Here is a 15207-nt window from a genome sequence, read left to right as displayed (position 1 = left end):
GGAGCATTTGTCAGGCTGTGAATCATAGATATTAGATATACTCTGGCAATTGAATTCTATATATAACTCTAAGAAAATCTGTCACATTGTACATGTAGTCTTATCTATAGACAGCATGGTATAGAAAAGGAGAAGCTGAGCAGAATAATACACAGATTTGTCGGAAAGATTGTGTTTGTATGCAAGTGGGTATCCTGTGGGAGGTCCTGCTAAGTGATTGACATCTATCTCTGCATGCATAGTCCTTCAGGTGAGACTGTCAATCATTGAGTAGGACCGCCCACTGAACTCATATGTAAACAAACATCAAAGATTTCACTTTATAAAATGAAAGTTTACTGAAACTTTTCCCATAAAAAATGTACATCAAGTTGATTAGCTCCTCTTGCTCTATAACATCCTGCCTTCAAATTAGATACAATTTTCAACATGACAACTTCCCTTTAAGTATTTTTTTTGGCTTAGTTTATATAATTTTTTAACAAATACTGCCTTTTTGGCCATTTTTTATATCAATAATTTTAGATTTAAATTGTCAGAGTATAACCAATGTGTTTATGATTCCTTTGCCTGGTGAATGGTCCAGTCTGTGCCCCAAATCCGGTTTGCTGTGTTTACATTTTTCAAGAATAAAGGTAAAGGAAAAAAATGTACAGTATTCCTTTCCAATCACCGAATATTATAATACACAGACATCCATATGTCTACATTTGGGAAGAGCAGCAGCATTCTTCATTTCACTGGAGGTGGAATTTCATCACTTTCATATCATTTCATCACTACTATCACCATCATTCTTACCTCAGCTAGTTACTTTTTTGGACGTACTGAGGTCTTGTGATTTTTTTTTTTGCCTGAGCATACTCGGAACAGAACATACTCGCTCAACACTAATGTAGAGTCCATACGTTCACCTTTTCTGCGTCGCACAAAGACACGGTGGTTGGAACCAAAGATCTCAAACTTGGACTCATCAGACCAAAGCACAGATTTCCACTGGTCTAATGTCCATTCCTTTTGCTCTTTAGCCCAAACAAGGCTCTTCTGCTTGTTGCCTGTCCTTAGCAGTGGTTTCCTAGCAGCTATTTTACCGTGAAGGCCTGCTGCACAAAGTCTCCTCTTAACAGTTGTTGAAGAGATGTGTCTGCTGTTAGAACTCTGTGTGGCATTGACCTGGTCTCTAATTTGAGCTGCTGTTAACCTGCGATTTCTGAGGCTGGTGACTCAAACTTATCCTCAGAAGCACAGGTGATGCTTGGTCTTCCTTTTCTGGGGCGGTCCTCATGTGAGCCAGTTTTTTGTAGCGCTTGATGGTTTTTGCAACTGCACTTGGGGACACTTTCAAAGTTTTCCCAATTCTTCGGACTGACTGACCTTCATTTCTTAAAGTAATGATGGCCACTCGTTTTTCTTTACTTAGCTGCTTTTTTCTTGCCATAATACAAATTCTAATAGTCTATTCAGTAGGACTATCAGCTGTGTATCCACCAGACTCCTGCATAACACAACTGATGGTCCCAACCCCATTTATAAGGCAAGAAATCCCACTTATTAAACCTGACAGGGCACATCTGTGAAGTGAAAACCATTTCCGGTGACTACCTCTTGAAGCTCATGAAGAGAATGCCAAGAATGTGCAAAGCAGTCATCAAAGCAAAAGGTGGCTACTTTGAAGAACCTAGAATATAAGACATATTTTCAGTTGATTCACACTGTTTTGTTAAGTATATAATTCCACATGTGTTAATTCATAGTTTTGATGCCTTCAGTGTGAATGTACAATTTTCATAGTCATGAAAATATAGAAAAATCTTTAAATGAGAAGGTGTGTCCGAACTTTTGGACCTACTTACTGTACACTGCTCAAAAAAATAAAGGGAACACTCAAATAACACATCCTAGATCTGAATGAATGAAATATTCTCATTGAATACTTTGTTCTGTACAAAGTTGAATGTGCTGACAAGAAAATGGCACAAAAATCATCAATGGAAATAAAATGTATTAACCAATGGAGGACTGGATTTGGAGTCACCCCCAAAATTAAAGTGGAAAAACACACTACAGGCTGATCCAACTTTGATTTAATATCCTTAAAACAAGTTATAATGAGGCTCAGTATTGTGTGTGGCCTCCACGTGCCTGTATGACCTCCCTACAATGCCTTGGTATGCTCCTGATGAGGTTGCAGATGGTCTCCTGTGGGATCTCCTCCCAGACCTGGACTAAAGCATCCGCCAACTCCTGGACAGTCTGTGGTGCAACGTGACGTTGGTGGATGGAGCGAGACATGATGTCCCAGATGTGCTCAATCGGATTCAGGTCTGGGGAACGGGCGGGCCAGTCCATAGCTTCAATGCTTTCATCTTGCAGGAAATGCTGACACACTACAGCCACATGAGGTCTGGCATTGTCCTGCATTAGGAGGAACCCAGGGCCAACCGCACCAGCATATGGTCTCACAAGGGGTCTGAGGATCTCATCTCGGTACCTATTGGCAGTCAGGCTACCTCTGGCGACCACATGGAGGGCTGTGCGGCCCTCCAAAGAAATGCCACCCCACACCATTACTGACCCACTGCCAAACCGGTCATGCTGAAGAATGTGGCAGGCAGCAGATCGCTCTCCATGGCATCTCCAGACTCTGTCACATCTGTCACATGTGCTCAGTTTGAACCTGCTTTCATCTGTGAAAAGCACAGGGTGCCAGTGGCGATTTTGCCAATCCTGGTGTTCTGTGGCAAATGCCAAGCGTCCTGCACGGTGTTGGGCTGTGAGCACAACCCCCATCTGTGGACGTCGGGCCCTCATACCACCCTCATGGAGTCGGTTTCTAACCGTTTGTGCAGACATATGCATATTTGTGGCCTGCTGGAGGTCATTTTGCAGGGCTCTGGCAGTGCTCCTCCTGTTCCTCGTTGCACAAGGGCGGAGGTAGCGGTCCTGCTGCTGGGTTGTTGCCCTCCTACGGCCCCCTCCACGTCTCCTGGTGTACTAGCCTGTCTCCTGGTAGCGCCTCCAGCCTCTGGACACTATGCTGACAGACACAACAAACCTTCTTGCCACAGCTCGCATTGATGTGCCATCCTTGATTAGCTGCACTACCTGAGCAACTTCTGTGAGTTGTAGAGTCCGTCTCATGCTACCACGAGTGAAAAGCACAACCAACATTCAAAAGTGACCAAAACGTCACCCAGAAAGCATTTGTACTGAGATGTGGTCTGTGGTCCCCACCTGCAGAACCACTCCTTTATTGAGGGTGTCTTGATAATTGCCAATAATTTCCATCTATTGTCTATTCCATTTACACAACAGCATATGAAATTGATTGTCAATCATTGTTGCTTCCTAAGTGGACAGCTTTATTTCACAGAAGTTTGATGTACTTGGAGTTATATTCTGTTGTTTAAGTGTTCCCTTTATTTTTTTGTGCAGTGTATATAAATATATGTGTGGTCAATACAAGGGACTGGCATATGACCTATTCCTTTCAAAGGCCATACTAAGGACCAGTGGCCACTTATTACGGGTGGAAAAAAGTCAGAGCATTCAAACTGTGGAATGCCGACCACAATATGTAGTAATGGCAGAAACTATAGTAACTTTTAAAAAAGGGCTGGATGATTTCCTTGATACAAATAACATTGTGGGTTATAGTTAATTTAGTGACCGTTAATTGAGTGTATAATTGGTGGATGAAGATTAAACTTGATGAACCCAGGCCTTTTTTCAACCTATGTTACTATGTAACTATATATCAGTAAACTGTATTATTTTATTTAGCCATTGCGTGGCAATCAACTTAGTCTTGAATCTTCTAGTCCATTATAAAACACTTTCGTTTAAGCAATTCTTATTTGGCCCCATAGTGTGCTGGTTACCATGGATATTTTCACATGGATTTTTCTAAGTAAATGTTAGAATATATGTGTTCTTTAACCATTATCTATTTGCATACATAATATCACTTTAAATAAATGAATACTGTAGCCGTGGAGGCACACAACTGGTTGCAGTGCTTTATTTAAAAAAAATATAAAAGGAAGTTGTCTTCTATGACTTTTTGGGCTCATATTCTTTTGTATTAACAAACAAAGTAGCACTCTGTAACGCTTAGTATATAATTATGAAGTATGAAATATGAATAGCATTACTGCTGTGGAATATAGAAATAAATGAGAAATCTTAGTGCATAAATTGGCCAATTCATGTGTACCTGATAGCCGCGATAAGGCGTTTCTCTATGTCAGGACCCTACCAATGTGAATACCTCTCTAAGGGACATACATCTGCTTATGTGTGGGAAAGTAAGATCCTCCTGCAATTAAAACCACCTGCAGCATCAGGGTGGAGTGCTCAGTCAAAGCTTAAACATAGAAACAGAAAAAACTGACGGCACTTCCAATACAAGAAATAGGTGTGAACAGGTGCTTACTAGGAGGAGCTAACTCCATATACAATTAACAAACAAAGTAGCACTCTGTAACGCTTAGCATATAATTATGAAGTATGAAATATGAATAGCATTACTGCTGTAGAAAATAGAAATAAATGAGAAATTTTAGCACATGTCAGAAAATACTGCTATTTCTGGCCTCCATAAAAAATTTCTTTCAGTGTGTCAGTGAAGCAATTCACACCAGTTTGCTGTTCAAACTAGCTACCTACAGGCCAGGTATTTAAAACTCTGTTTTCTCCGTCACATGGATCAAATATAAGTTTGCTCCAAACTCAGTCATTTGTAGTGAGCGTGGAAGATACTTTCCTCCATTTAAAATGGGCAAGGCATGTGGCTAGGGACGGGGAACTGGACGTGATGGTGATGGTGCATGCAGAGGCCAAGGACAAGGCCGTGGGCAAGATGAAATTGTGCCACAACAAATACCCACATCTTCTCGCCCGACCTTCCTGTCCCAATTCCTAGGGAACCGCAGCACACCACTATTGAACCCAGAGCAGTGTCAAAAGGTTGTTGGGTGGATAACAGATAATGCTTCCAGTCACTTTGCCACCACCACCACCCTGTCTTCCACATGGTCAAGTCTCACTAGCCTTGAGTCTGGACTGCATATTCCTCACCCTTATCCTCCTTCCTCCCACCATGCCGAGTCCCCGGAGACAACTGAGCCCACACTTGGACACTCTGAAGAGCTGTTCACTTTTCCATTTATAGATTCGGGCCTCTTGCCCGGTCCACTTGAAGCGTGGCAAGGGGAGATCCCATGTAGCGATGCCCAAATATTTGAGCAGCCACAGTCACACAAAGGCGACGGTGGGAGTGTCACAAGAGGTGGACGATGATGAGACACAATTGCCAGAAAGTCAAGAGGAGGAACAGGGTGCGGAAGTGGAAGACGAGGTGGTGGATGATATAGTAACTGACTCAACATGGCAGGAGGACATGCGGAGCAAGGAGAGCAGCACACAGGGGGAGGGAGGCATAGCACTCCAACAGGCAGGAAGAAAAAGAGTGGTGGCCGCAGACAGAAGTGAGGCAACCGTTCCCCGTAGCACCAACACAAAGGAAGTTGCCAAGTACAACTATTTGGTCTTCCCGTGACTGGTTGTTTTTTAAAGACTGCTGATAACCCCAAAACGGCCATTTGCACCACTGGCCAGCCCAGCATCAGCAGGGGTGGCAAAATGACCAGCCTGACCACCACCAGCATGATCAGGCACATGGCAGCAAAGCACCCGACTTTAGGGCTGAACTCCAGGGTCCAGGAACAGTGTCTGCAGGTGGCCCCATTGCTTCTTCCGCTGTCGTGCATGCAAGACAATCCCCTGTCCATGGTGCATGCGAAGATGCCTCCTGACCTGCATCCGTCATTGCACACTCTCAACTACCACCATCAGGAAGCACGTCCACGTCCTTGTCCCAGCACAGCGTTCAGTTGTCCATACTCTAGTCCTTGAAACGCAAGTGCAAATATGCAGCCAATGCCCCACAGGCCACACTACTAAATTCTCACATTTCACGATTGTTTGTGCTCGAAATTTTGCCTTTTAAGCTTGTGGAGATGAAAGCATTCCGCAACCTGATGGCAGTGGCCATCCCTCGGTACTCGGTCCCCAGCTGCCACTATTTCTCCCGGTGTGCCGTCCCCGCATTACACAAGCACATGTCCGAAAACATTAGCTGTGCTCTCAACAACGCAGTTACCGGTAAAGTCCACCTAACCATGGACATGTGGACAATGCTTGTGGGCAGGGAAGGTACATCTCGCTGATGGCACACTGGGTTAACATAGTGGAAGCCAGGACCCAGTCGACCTTGGGATGGAACACGTCCTCCCGACGCCAAGCATTGCGGGCCCTAGGTCAATCAGGGTTGCCCCCACGGTCTACAGCTCCTGCACCTCATCCTCCTCAGCCTCCTCTTCAGCCTCCATCTTCGGAATGACCACATCAGTCACAAGCTGGAAGCACTGCAGCACTGCCTCGGCCAAGCAGCAACAGGCTTTGCTGAAGCTAATATGCTTAGGTGACAAACCGCACAATGCTGAAGAGTTGTGGACAGCTCTAAGAGAGCATGCAGATCTGTGGCTCACACCGCTGAACCTAAAGCCAGGCATGGTCGTGTGTGACAATGGCTGGAACCTGGTGGCGACTCTGAGGTGAGGCGAGCTCACACACGTACCATGCCTGGCCCATATGCTTAACCTCGTGGTTCAGCCATTTCTCAAATCCTACCCGGAGCTGCCGGATCTGCTTGTTAAGGCACTCCACCTCTGTACACATTTTAGAAAGTAACCTACAGCTTCCGCCGCCCTTGCCGTGTTTCAGCAGCGTTTGCAGCTTCCGGCTCACAGACTGAAGTGTGATGTCCCCACTTGTTGGAACTTTACACTGCAGATGTTTGGAAGGATTTGTGAGCAGAAGAGGGCAGTTGTTGAGTACCAGCATCAACAAGGCCATCAGTATTCAGTTCAGACTCCACACATAAGACCTCAGGAGTGGACATGGATGTCAGACATATGTACCATCCTCCAAAACTTTGAGGACTCCACCAAGATGGTGAGCGGCGATGACGCCATAATTAGCGTCACCATCCCGCTTCTCTGTCTTCTGAAATGCTCTCTGCTCACAATCAAAGAGGATAAATTGCAGGCGGAGCATGATGAGATGGAGCAACAAACCATACAGGGTGATTACACACAGCCCAGCCTCATCTCATCCCAACGTGGATTGGGTGACAATGAGGAAGAGGAGGAGGAGGAAGGATAGGAGCTAGTTTCATGCACTATAGATGGTACTACCTGCACAGCTGTCATACCATCTCTTCAGTGTGGATGGCCAGAGGACAGAAAGGAGGAGGAGGAGAAGAGCATGGTCAGTCATCCTCTTGGTGAGGACTCAGAAGTCTTGCCTGTTAGTAGTCTGGCACGCATGTCTGAGTTTATGTTACGCTGCCTTTCCCATGACTCTCGCGTTCTCAAAATTTTGGGTGACAGTCATTACTGGTTGGCGACACTTCTAGACCCACGCTACAAGGAGAACTTTATATCTCGTATTCCTGAGGCAGACAGGTCTACAAAAATGGGGCTGTACCAAAGGCCCTTGTTGCTGAACTATTAAAAAAATTCCCATCTGAAAATGCTGGCAGCAGAGGGCACACTTTGTTGGACAACCAAGGAATACAGGCGAAAGAGACACAACTTCAATCCAGCAGAAGCAGGGGAACACTGTCAAAGTTCAGGGAGAGTTTTCTCAGACCCTCCCATCTCACAAGCCCCGAGGCACAGGGTACTATCACAAGGAGTGCAAAGTTTGGGAAGATGCTGAGGGAGTACCTTGCTGACCGTACCAACGTCCTCCATGATTCCCCTGTGCCTTATAATTATTGGGTATCCAAGCTGGATACGTGGAATCAACTGGCTCTCTATGCCTTGGAGGTCCTGGCCTGCCCTGCTGCAGCTTTTTATCAGAGAGTGTTTTTAGTGCCGTTGGTGGAATTATAACTGATATGAGCATCAGCCTGTCAACTGAAAATGCTGACAGGCTGACTCTTATAAAAATGAACAAGGGATGGATTGGGACAGACCTCTCAACACCACCCAATGATAGCAGCGTAACATAAACTCAAATCCAGTGTCTTTTCTTAGGAGGTGTATTCCCATGCACCTTTTCACACCCAAACATGGGTATACGCTTCCTGGTTTTGGCTATTTGCTCTTGTCCTCCTCCTTCTCCTCATCCTCATCCTCCACCACCATATCACCAGGGTGACCATGGTCCATGATGCAAAACCCACATATTTTTTTTAAAGGGTGTTTATGATGCCTGTACAAAATTTCTTTAATACATTATGCTCATGTATACCCCCCAGGGGTAAATATTTGTCAGCCCATACACTTAGTGCATGGGCATTACAAGTATTGGAGGCCTGCTCCTTTCTAATGGGAACATTTTTTATGAGGCCCTCCTCCACATCTCTTCCAAAGGGCATTGGAGTGCCTCCCAATTTTTTGCAACCCTTGCATTCACTGCATAGGCCAACACTATGGAAGACCAACTTCATAATAATGGGAATATTTTTATGAGGCCCTCTATGGTCTCTTCCAAGGGGCATTGGAGTGCCTCCAAATTTTTGGCAACCCTTGCATTCACAGCATAGACAAACAAAATGTGAGACCCACTTCCTAATAATGGGAACATTGTTTTCAGGAGGCCCTCTAACCTCCACATCTCTTCTAAGGGGCATTGCAGTGCCTCCAAATTTTTGGCAACCCTTGCATTCACTGCATAGGCAAACACAATGGGAGACCTACTTCCTAATAATGGGAATATTGTTTTCAGGAGGCCCAAATTTTCAAAGTGGTATTGGGGTGCGGCCAAATTTTGGGCAGCCCTGGTACTCAATGCATATGCAATAACAGTATAGGAGACCAATTCTTTAGTAATTGGAACAATAAAGCATAGCCGGCTGATGGCTCTTTAAGAATAGTGAGGGCCAACTGCTGGCCCTTTAAGAATAGTAAAGGCCGCCTGATGGCCCTTTAAAAATAAGCTTTGTGACTCTTAGAGTCCCTCCTTCATAAATGGAACACGATTTATCTGATAATATCTCATACACCACTCGGCCAGAAAAGGTTGTAAAATGTTAAAATGACATTTCCCTGTGAATGCATTTGTTATGGTTGAAAGCAATGCAAAAGTGAAAAAACGCATTAAAAACGCTACGTGTGAACATAGCCCAAGGTGTGGAGGCACATTTTTCTTTTTAGCTATTTATTTTGCTTTATATACAAGTCGTTACCCTGGAAAGGATGTTCCTTAACATATTTCCCAGGAAATTCCATTTTGGTTTCGTTTTGGTATGTTTTCTTGTGAGTCCGTAAAAGTGGCGTAATACCTCTGACCATGTTGTTGACAGAAGTGACCTCGGAGTCAGAAATGCTTCCAGGGGTCTTCCCCATGCTGTTCCCATGTCATTTGAGCACTGTTCCCATCGATTTGGGCAATATTTAGGCCCTCTGCAGATCGCGGTGGGAGCCGCCTGAAAAATGCTCGAGTTTCCCATAGACTTACATTGGGCTCGTTGCTCGGGTCGAGCACCCGAGTATTCCAATGTGCTTGACCCAAGCATCGAGCACCCGAGCATTTTAGTGCTCGGTCATCACTAGTCCTGACATCGAGAAACGCCTTATCGTGGTTGTCAGGTACACATGAATTGGCCAATTTATGCGCTAAGATTAGCAGTAATGCTATTCATATTTCATATTTACATGCGCTAAAATTTCTCATTCATTTATATTTTCTACAGCAGTAATGCTATTCATATTTCATACTTCATAGTTATATATTAAGCGTTACAGAGTGATACTTTGTTTTTTGATTGTATATGGAGGTAGCTCCTCCTAGTAAGCACCTGTTCATATTCTTTTGTATGCCTATGACAACTACCTTAGACTTCGGAAAATATATTCCTTTCATCTAACTGTTCATACTGTAAATGTACAAACTTTTGACTTTCAGAGAAATTAGTTATTTTAGTGATTCATGTTATATTCGATCAGTAATTAAACACTAAGGGTAAAATAATCTTTTTTTTATTGCCAGCAAAAAAAAGACCACCTAATTTATCTAGTCTGCCATTACTTTACTTCCTTTTTAATTTTATTTTAGAAATGATACACTACAAGTTTTACTTGTGGTACTGTTGATACAATGTCTGATGAAATCAACCAAGCGATTTAAATGCTGCTGTTACTGATTTATAGTGACATTTAAATAGTTAACCAGGACCGATCTGAGCTAGACCCAGTTGCTGCTGTTACAGGCAGATGCTATCTGTATGATACAGCCAGCATTTGCAGCATCCATAATTGAAAAAGCTGGCATGGATATACAGTTATGTCCATGTGCGTCAAGCTGTTAATGTGATCATTCCCCTTCTATCCCTACTATACTCAAGGCTATACAAATTAAGTTGCTCCTGAGAAAGTATGTGCTACACGCCTTTTAATACTTTTGTAACCCATGTTTGGACCCATTATTATTATCATCATCATCATTATTACTAATAATTATTATTAAAAACAATATTTTATATTATTCTTTGTGGCTCTGATAGTAATAATACTTGCAGACTTTTGACATTGAATTAAATGAGCACAAAAATCTATCTAGATTAAGTATATCCGTTAATTATCCTAACATGACGCAAACATTGAATGAAAGGCAGAATGTGATATGCTAGTATGCTGATCCACAAAGTTTTCCATCTTTTTACATTAGAAATCAGCATATTTGCCAACTTTTTAAAATACATTTGTAGACTTCAGCATGTAAGCTACAGTGTCAAAATTCTGCCAGCAAGCTAGTGCCACAATTAAAATAGGTCATTTTTAATCAAAACCTATTGCAAAATTGCTTCATGTTTTCTTTTAAAAGCGTAGGTATAATAATAAAAATTACTTTAAATAAAATGTATATAATAAATATTGATCATACATATTAGGCCCGATTCATCAAAGCTTTCACACCATAATTGTGCCATACAACCTTTGCAAAGTCACAAACTTGTATGCGCCAGTTTCTCCTAGCTCTGATTAAATGGATGGAGCCGAGGCGGGACGGGGCCATGATGGTGATGTGGTGCCACAATTCATCTAATTCATGAGGATCTGTGGCCTTCCATACTCTAATCTTACTCCAGTATCTGACTGGAGTAAAACTTTTGGCGTGAAGAATGGAAGTGCACGTCACTTGTCAGAGTCTCCAGATGAAGGGGCATTCACATCTTCAGAAGCGTCTTACTCCAGCATGTCCCCTTCATCGGTTTTGATGAATTGGACCCTTTGTCTTCATATTTCTCAAAGTATTTCAAGCTTGCTCTACAAATTAAAGTTGACCAAACTCACCAGTTCAGTTATTTTAAGTCTATAGGGGCAGTCAGAAAGCCCTCAGGTGTCAGATGTGGGAAAAATATTTGGTAATGTGAAAGAATGTAGGAGTTTATTTTTATTTTTTCAACTTGACATCTTATTCACCCAACACCTAGCTAATGTTTATGGCAGATGATAAAAATAAAGTTCTTTAATCTTTGCTTGATGGAGAACAACACATGATAAATACCAAAATAATAATTTTGTACCAATGGTATTTGCTTAATACAATGTCTTTTGTTCCACAGCATTCGTATTATGTTGGAGCCCATACTTTCTATTTGACATTTTGGACAATTATGAACTACTACCGATGACCAAAGAGCGCATCTATGCATCAGTGATCATTCAGAATTTGCCAGTCTTAAACAGTGCGGTCAACCCGATCATTTACTGTGTGTTCAGCAACAAACATTGCCGGCTGTCCAGGTGAATATAAAAAGCTAATGGCAGTATGCAATGTCTAAATAATACAGTGGCTATAAATATCTGTTATATTTATAATTCTCACAACTTGAACAAGAGTGGTGGTGTATAATAAAAATGGTTATATGTTGCCCCTGTGTCATAGATGTTAGCAGAGTTCAGTGGTAGGAAAGTCCCTTAATCCCTTACCGACATCCATCGTACATGAACAAGTCAGTAGCAGGAGTATGGAGTAGGCATACCCTGCAAGTAATGGCTTGTGTTACAGCCAGGACTTGCCTCTAACAACCTCGGCATTAACAGCAGCATTAACAGCATGTTAGCATGGAGGATTGTGCATGCGCGCTTGTGACGTGATCATGAGTTGCCGATAGCTTGCTATGACAGCCAGGGATCTGTTGTCATTATGGAGCTCCCTTGCAATCCAGCCTGTGGCTGGGCTTTAAAAGAAATCATGATTTTTATTTTATGCAGCAATATTGTGACATTGCTGTGTATAGCACAAGCGATCAGACAATCACATATATAAGTCCCCTTAACAACTACAGTGAAAAGTTAAACTTTTTAAAAAAAATATGAATAAATATAAAAAACATAAGTTCAAATCACACCCCTTTTCCTCCATTAAAAAATAAAAAAAAAAAAATACACACACTAACGTTCAAAAGTTTGAGGTCATTTAGAAATGTCATTATTTTTGAAAGAAAGGCACATTTTTTTTCAATGAAGCTAACATTAAATGAATCAGAAATACACTCTATACATTGTTAATGTGGTAAATGACTATTCTAGCTGCAAACATCTTGTTTTTATTGCAATATCTACATAGGTGTATAGAGGCCCATTTCCAACAACCACCACTCCAGTGTTTTGATGGTACATTGTGTTTGTAGTGTAAGAAGGCTAATGGATGTTTAGAAAACCCTAGAAAACCCTTGCAAAAGTATGTTAGCCCAGCTGAAAACGGTTTGGCTGATTTGAGAAGCTATAAAATTGACCTTCCTTTGAGCTAGTTGAGAATCTGGAGCATTACATTTGTTTGTTCTATGAAACTCTCAAAATGGCCAGAAAAAGAGAACTTTCATGTGAAACTCGACAGTCTATACTTGTTCTTAGAAATGAAGGCTATTCCATGCGAGAATTTGCCAAGAAACTGAAGATTTCCTACAATGGTGTGTACTACTCCCTTCGGAGGAGAGCACAAACAGGCTCTAACCAGAGTAGAAAAAGGTGGGAGGCCCCGCTGCACAACTGAGCAACAAGACAAGTACATTAGAGTCTCTAGATTGATAAATCGACACCTCACAGCTCCTCAACTGGCAGCTTCATTAAATAGTACACGCAAAACGCCAGTGTCAACGTCTACAGTGAAGAGGCGACTCCAGGATGCTGGCCTTCAGGGGAAAGTGCCAAAGAAAAAGCCATATCTGAGACTGGCTAATAAAAGGAAAAGATTAATATGGGCAAAAGAACACAGACATTGGACAGAGGAAGATTGGAAAAAAGTTTTATGGACAGACGAATCAAAGTTTGAGGTGCTTGGATCACACAGAAGAACATTTGTGAGACGCAGAACAACTGAAAAGATGCTGGAAGAGTGCCTGACGCCATCTGTCAAGCATGGTGGAGGTAATGTGATGGTCTGGGGTTGCTTTGGTGCTGGTAAAGTGGGAGATTTGTACAAGGTAAATGGCATTTTGAATATGGAAGGCTATCACTCCATTTTGCAATGCCATGCCATACCCTGTGGACAGCACTTGATTGGAGCCAATTTCATCCTACAACAGGACAATGACCCAAAGCACACCTCCAAATTATGCATGAACCCATTTAGGGAAGAAGCAGGCAGCTGGTATTCTATCTGTAATGGAGTGGCCAGCGCAGTCACCAGAACTCAACCCCATTGAGCTGTTGTGGGAGCAGCTTGACCGTATGATATGAAAAAAGTGCCCATCAAGCCAATCCAACTTGTGGGGGGGGCTTCAGGAAGCATGGGATGAAATTTCTCAAGATTACTTCAGAAAATTAACAGCTAGAATGTCAAAGGTCTGCAATGCTGTAATTGATGCAAAGGGAGCATTCTTTGACGAAAGCAAAGTTTGAAGGAGAAAATTATTCTTTCAAATAAAAATCATTATTTCTAACCTTGTCAATGTCTGGGCTATATTTTCTATTCATTTTGCAACTCATTTGATAAATAAAAGTATGAGTTTTCATGGAAAACACAAAATTGTCTGGGTGACCCCAAACTTTTGAACGGTACTGTATGTGGTATCACTGCATTCAGAAAAGTCTGATCTATCAAAATATGAAAATCATTGAACCCGTTCGGTAAACACCGTAAACGGAAAAAATTCAGGAACGTTAAAATTACGTTTTTTTGTTCGCTGCAATACCACAAATAATATTGTAACAAGCAATCAAAATTTCATATCTATTCCAAAATGGTATCAATAAAACTTTGTCTCACCCCGCAAAAAATAAGCTCTCACGCAGCTCCATTGGCTGAAAAGTGAAAACGTTTCTCAGAAAATGGCGACAATCCCCAAATGTATTTTTTCAAACTTCAGATTTTTTCACCTTTAAGTAATAAAAAAAACTGGACATGTTTGCTATTATCATAATTGTGCTGATGAGCAGAATCATATTGTCATTTTTACCTAACAATGTATGCCTTAAAAACAATACCAAAATTTTTTTTTGCTGCACCATGATTTTTTTTCCTGTTTACCAATACATTATATGGTAAATTTAATAATGTCATTCAAAAGTACAACTCGACCTGCAAACAACAAGCTTTCATATGTTTATATGGACAGAAAAATAAAAAAGTTATGGCTCTGGGAAGAAGAGGAGGAAAAAACAAAAATGCAAAAATGCAAAGTGGCTGCTTCGGAAAGGGGTTAAACTTCTCTCATTGCAATGGAATAATTTTTCGATTACATGGGAGAAGGATGACAAAGTTGCTAAAAATGTATTTTTCTTTTTCATAGGGATCGAAGTTCAGGACAACTTGCTGGCACCCTCAGGGATAAAACTGAAGGAGTAGAAATGCAGGTTGTATCCAGGCCAGAATACATCTGACATTTGTACTTTCGATACCCCAAAGTAAAATACTAATATGCATTTGATAGCAGCGCAAAAAAACTTGTAAATTGTATGATGGGCCAGTAAATTATGTAATAAAATTGAAATGAAAAAAAATGTCTTATGTATTTTTTAAATATATTATTTTTCAGTGGTAATTGTTTAGTTGATCACTTGTTTTTGAAAACAGATATTTTAATTTAATATTAACCTATTTAACAGGATAATAGATACAGGAACACCCATGCATTACACCACAACAATAATATGTTGTTTTTTGACTTTTGCTTTAGATAGCTAGTAT

The 15207-nt window shown here is 41.7% G+C and overlaps 1 protein-coding gene across 2 annotated transcripts in view; it reads left to right on the top strand.

The window, feature by feature from the left end:
* Positions 1 to 14979, top strand: part of NPSR1 (neuropeptide S receptor 1) — a 998839-nt gene extending 983860 nt beyond the window's left edge. For both annotated transcript variants that reach the window (XM_073676612.1, XM_073676611.1), the window contains 2 exons: positions 11639 to 11819; positions 14810 to 14979. In XM_073676612.1, the coding sequence (XP_073532713.1) occupies positions 11639 to 11819; positions 14810 to 14900 (272 nt within the window). In that variant the 3' untranslated portion in view covers positions 14901 to 14979. The remainder of the gene's footprint in view (positions 1 to 11638; positions 11820 to 14809) is intronic.
* Positions 14980 to 15207: the final 228 nt, after the last annotated feature.

This window comes from Phyllobates terribilis, unplaced genomic scaffold, assembly GCF_046119375.1.
Source record: "Phyllobates terribilis strain yellow unplaced genomic scaffold, ASM4611937v1 Scaffold_4__5_contigs__length_816908805, whole genome shotgun sequence".
Lineage (NCBI taxonomy): Eukaryota > Metazoa > Chordata > Amphibia > Anura > Dendrobatidae > Phyllobates > Phyllobates terribilis.
The sequence above is the reverse complement of the archived record's forward strand: the minus strand, read 5'-3'. Positions and strand labels throughout refer to the sequence as shown.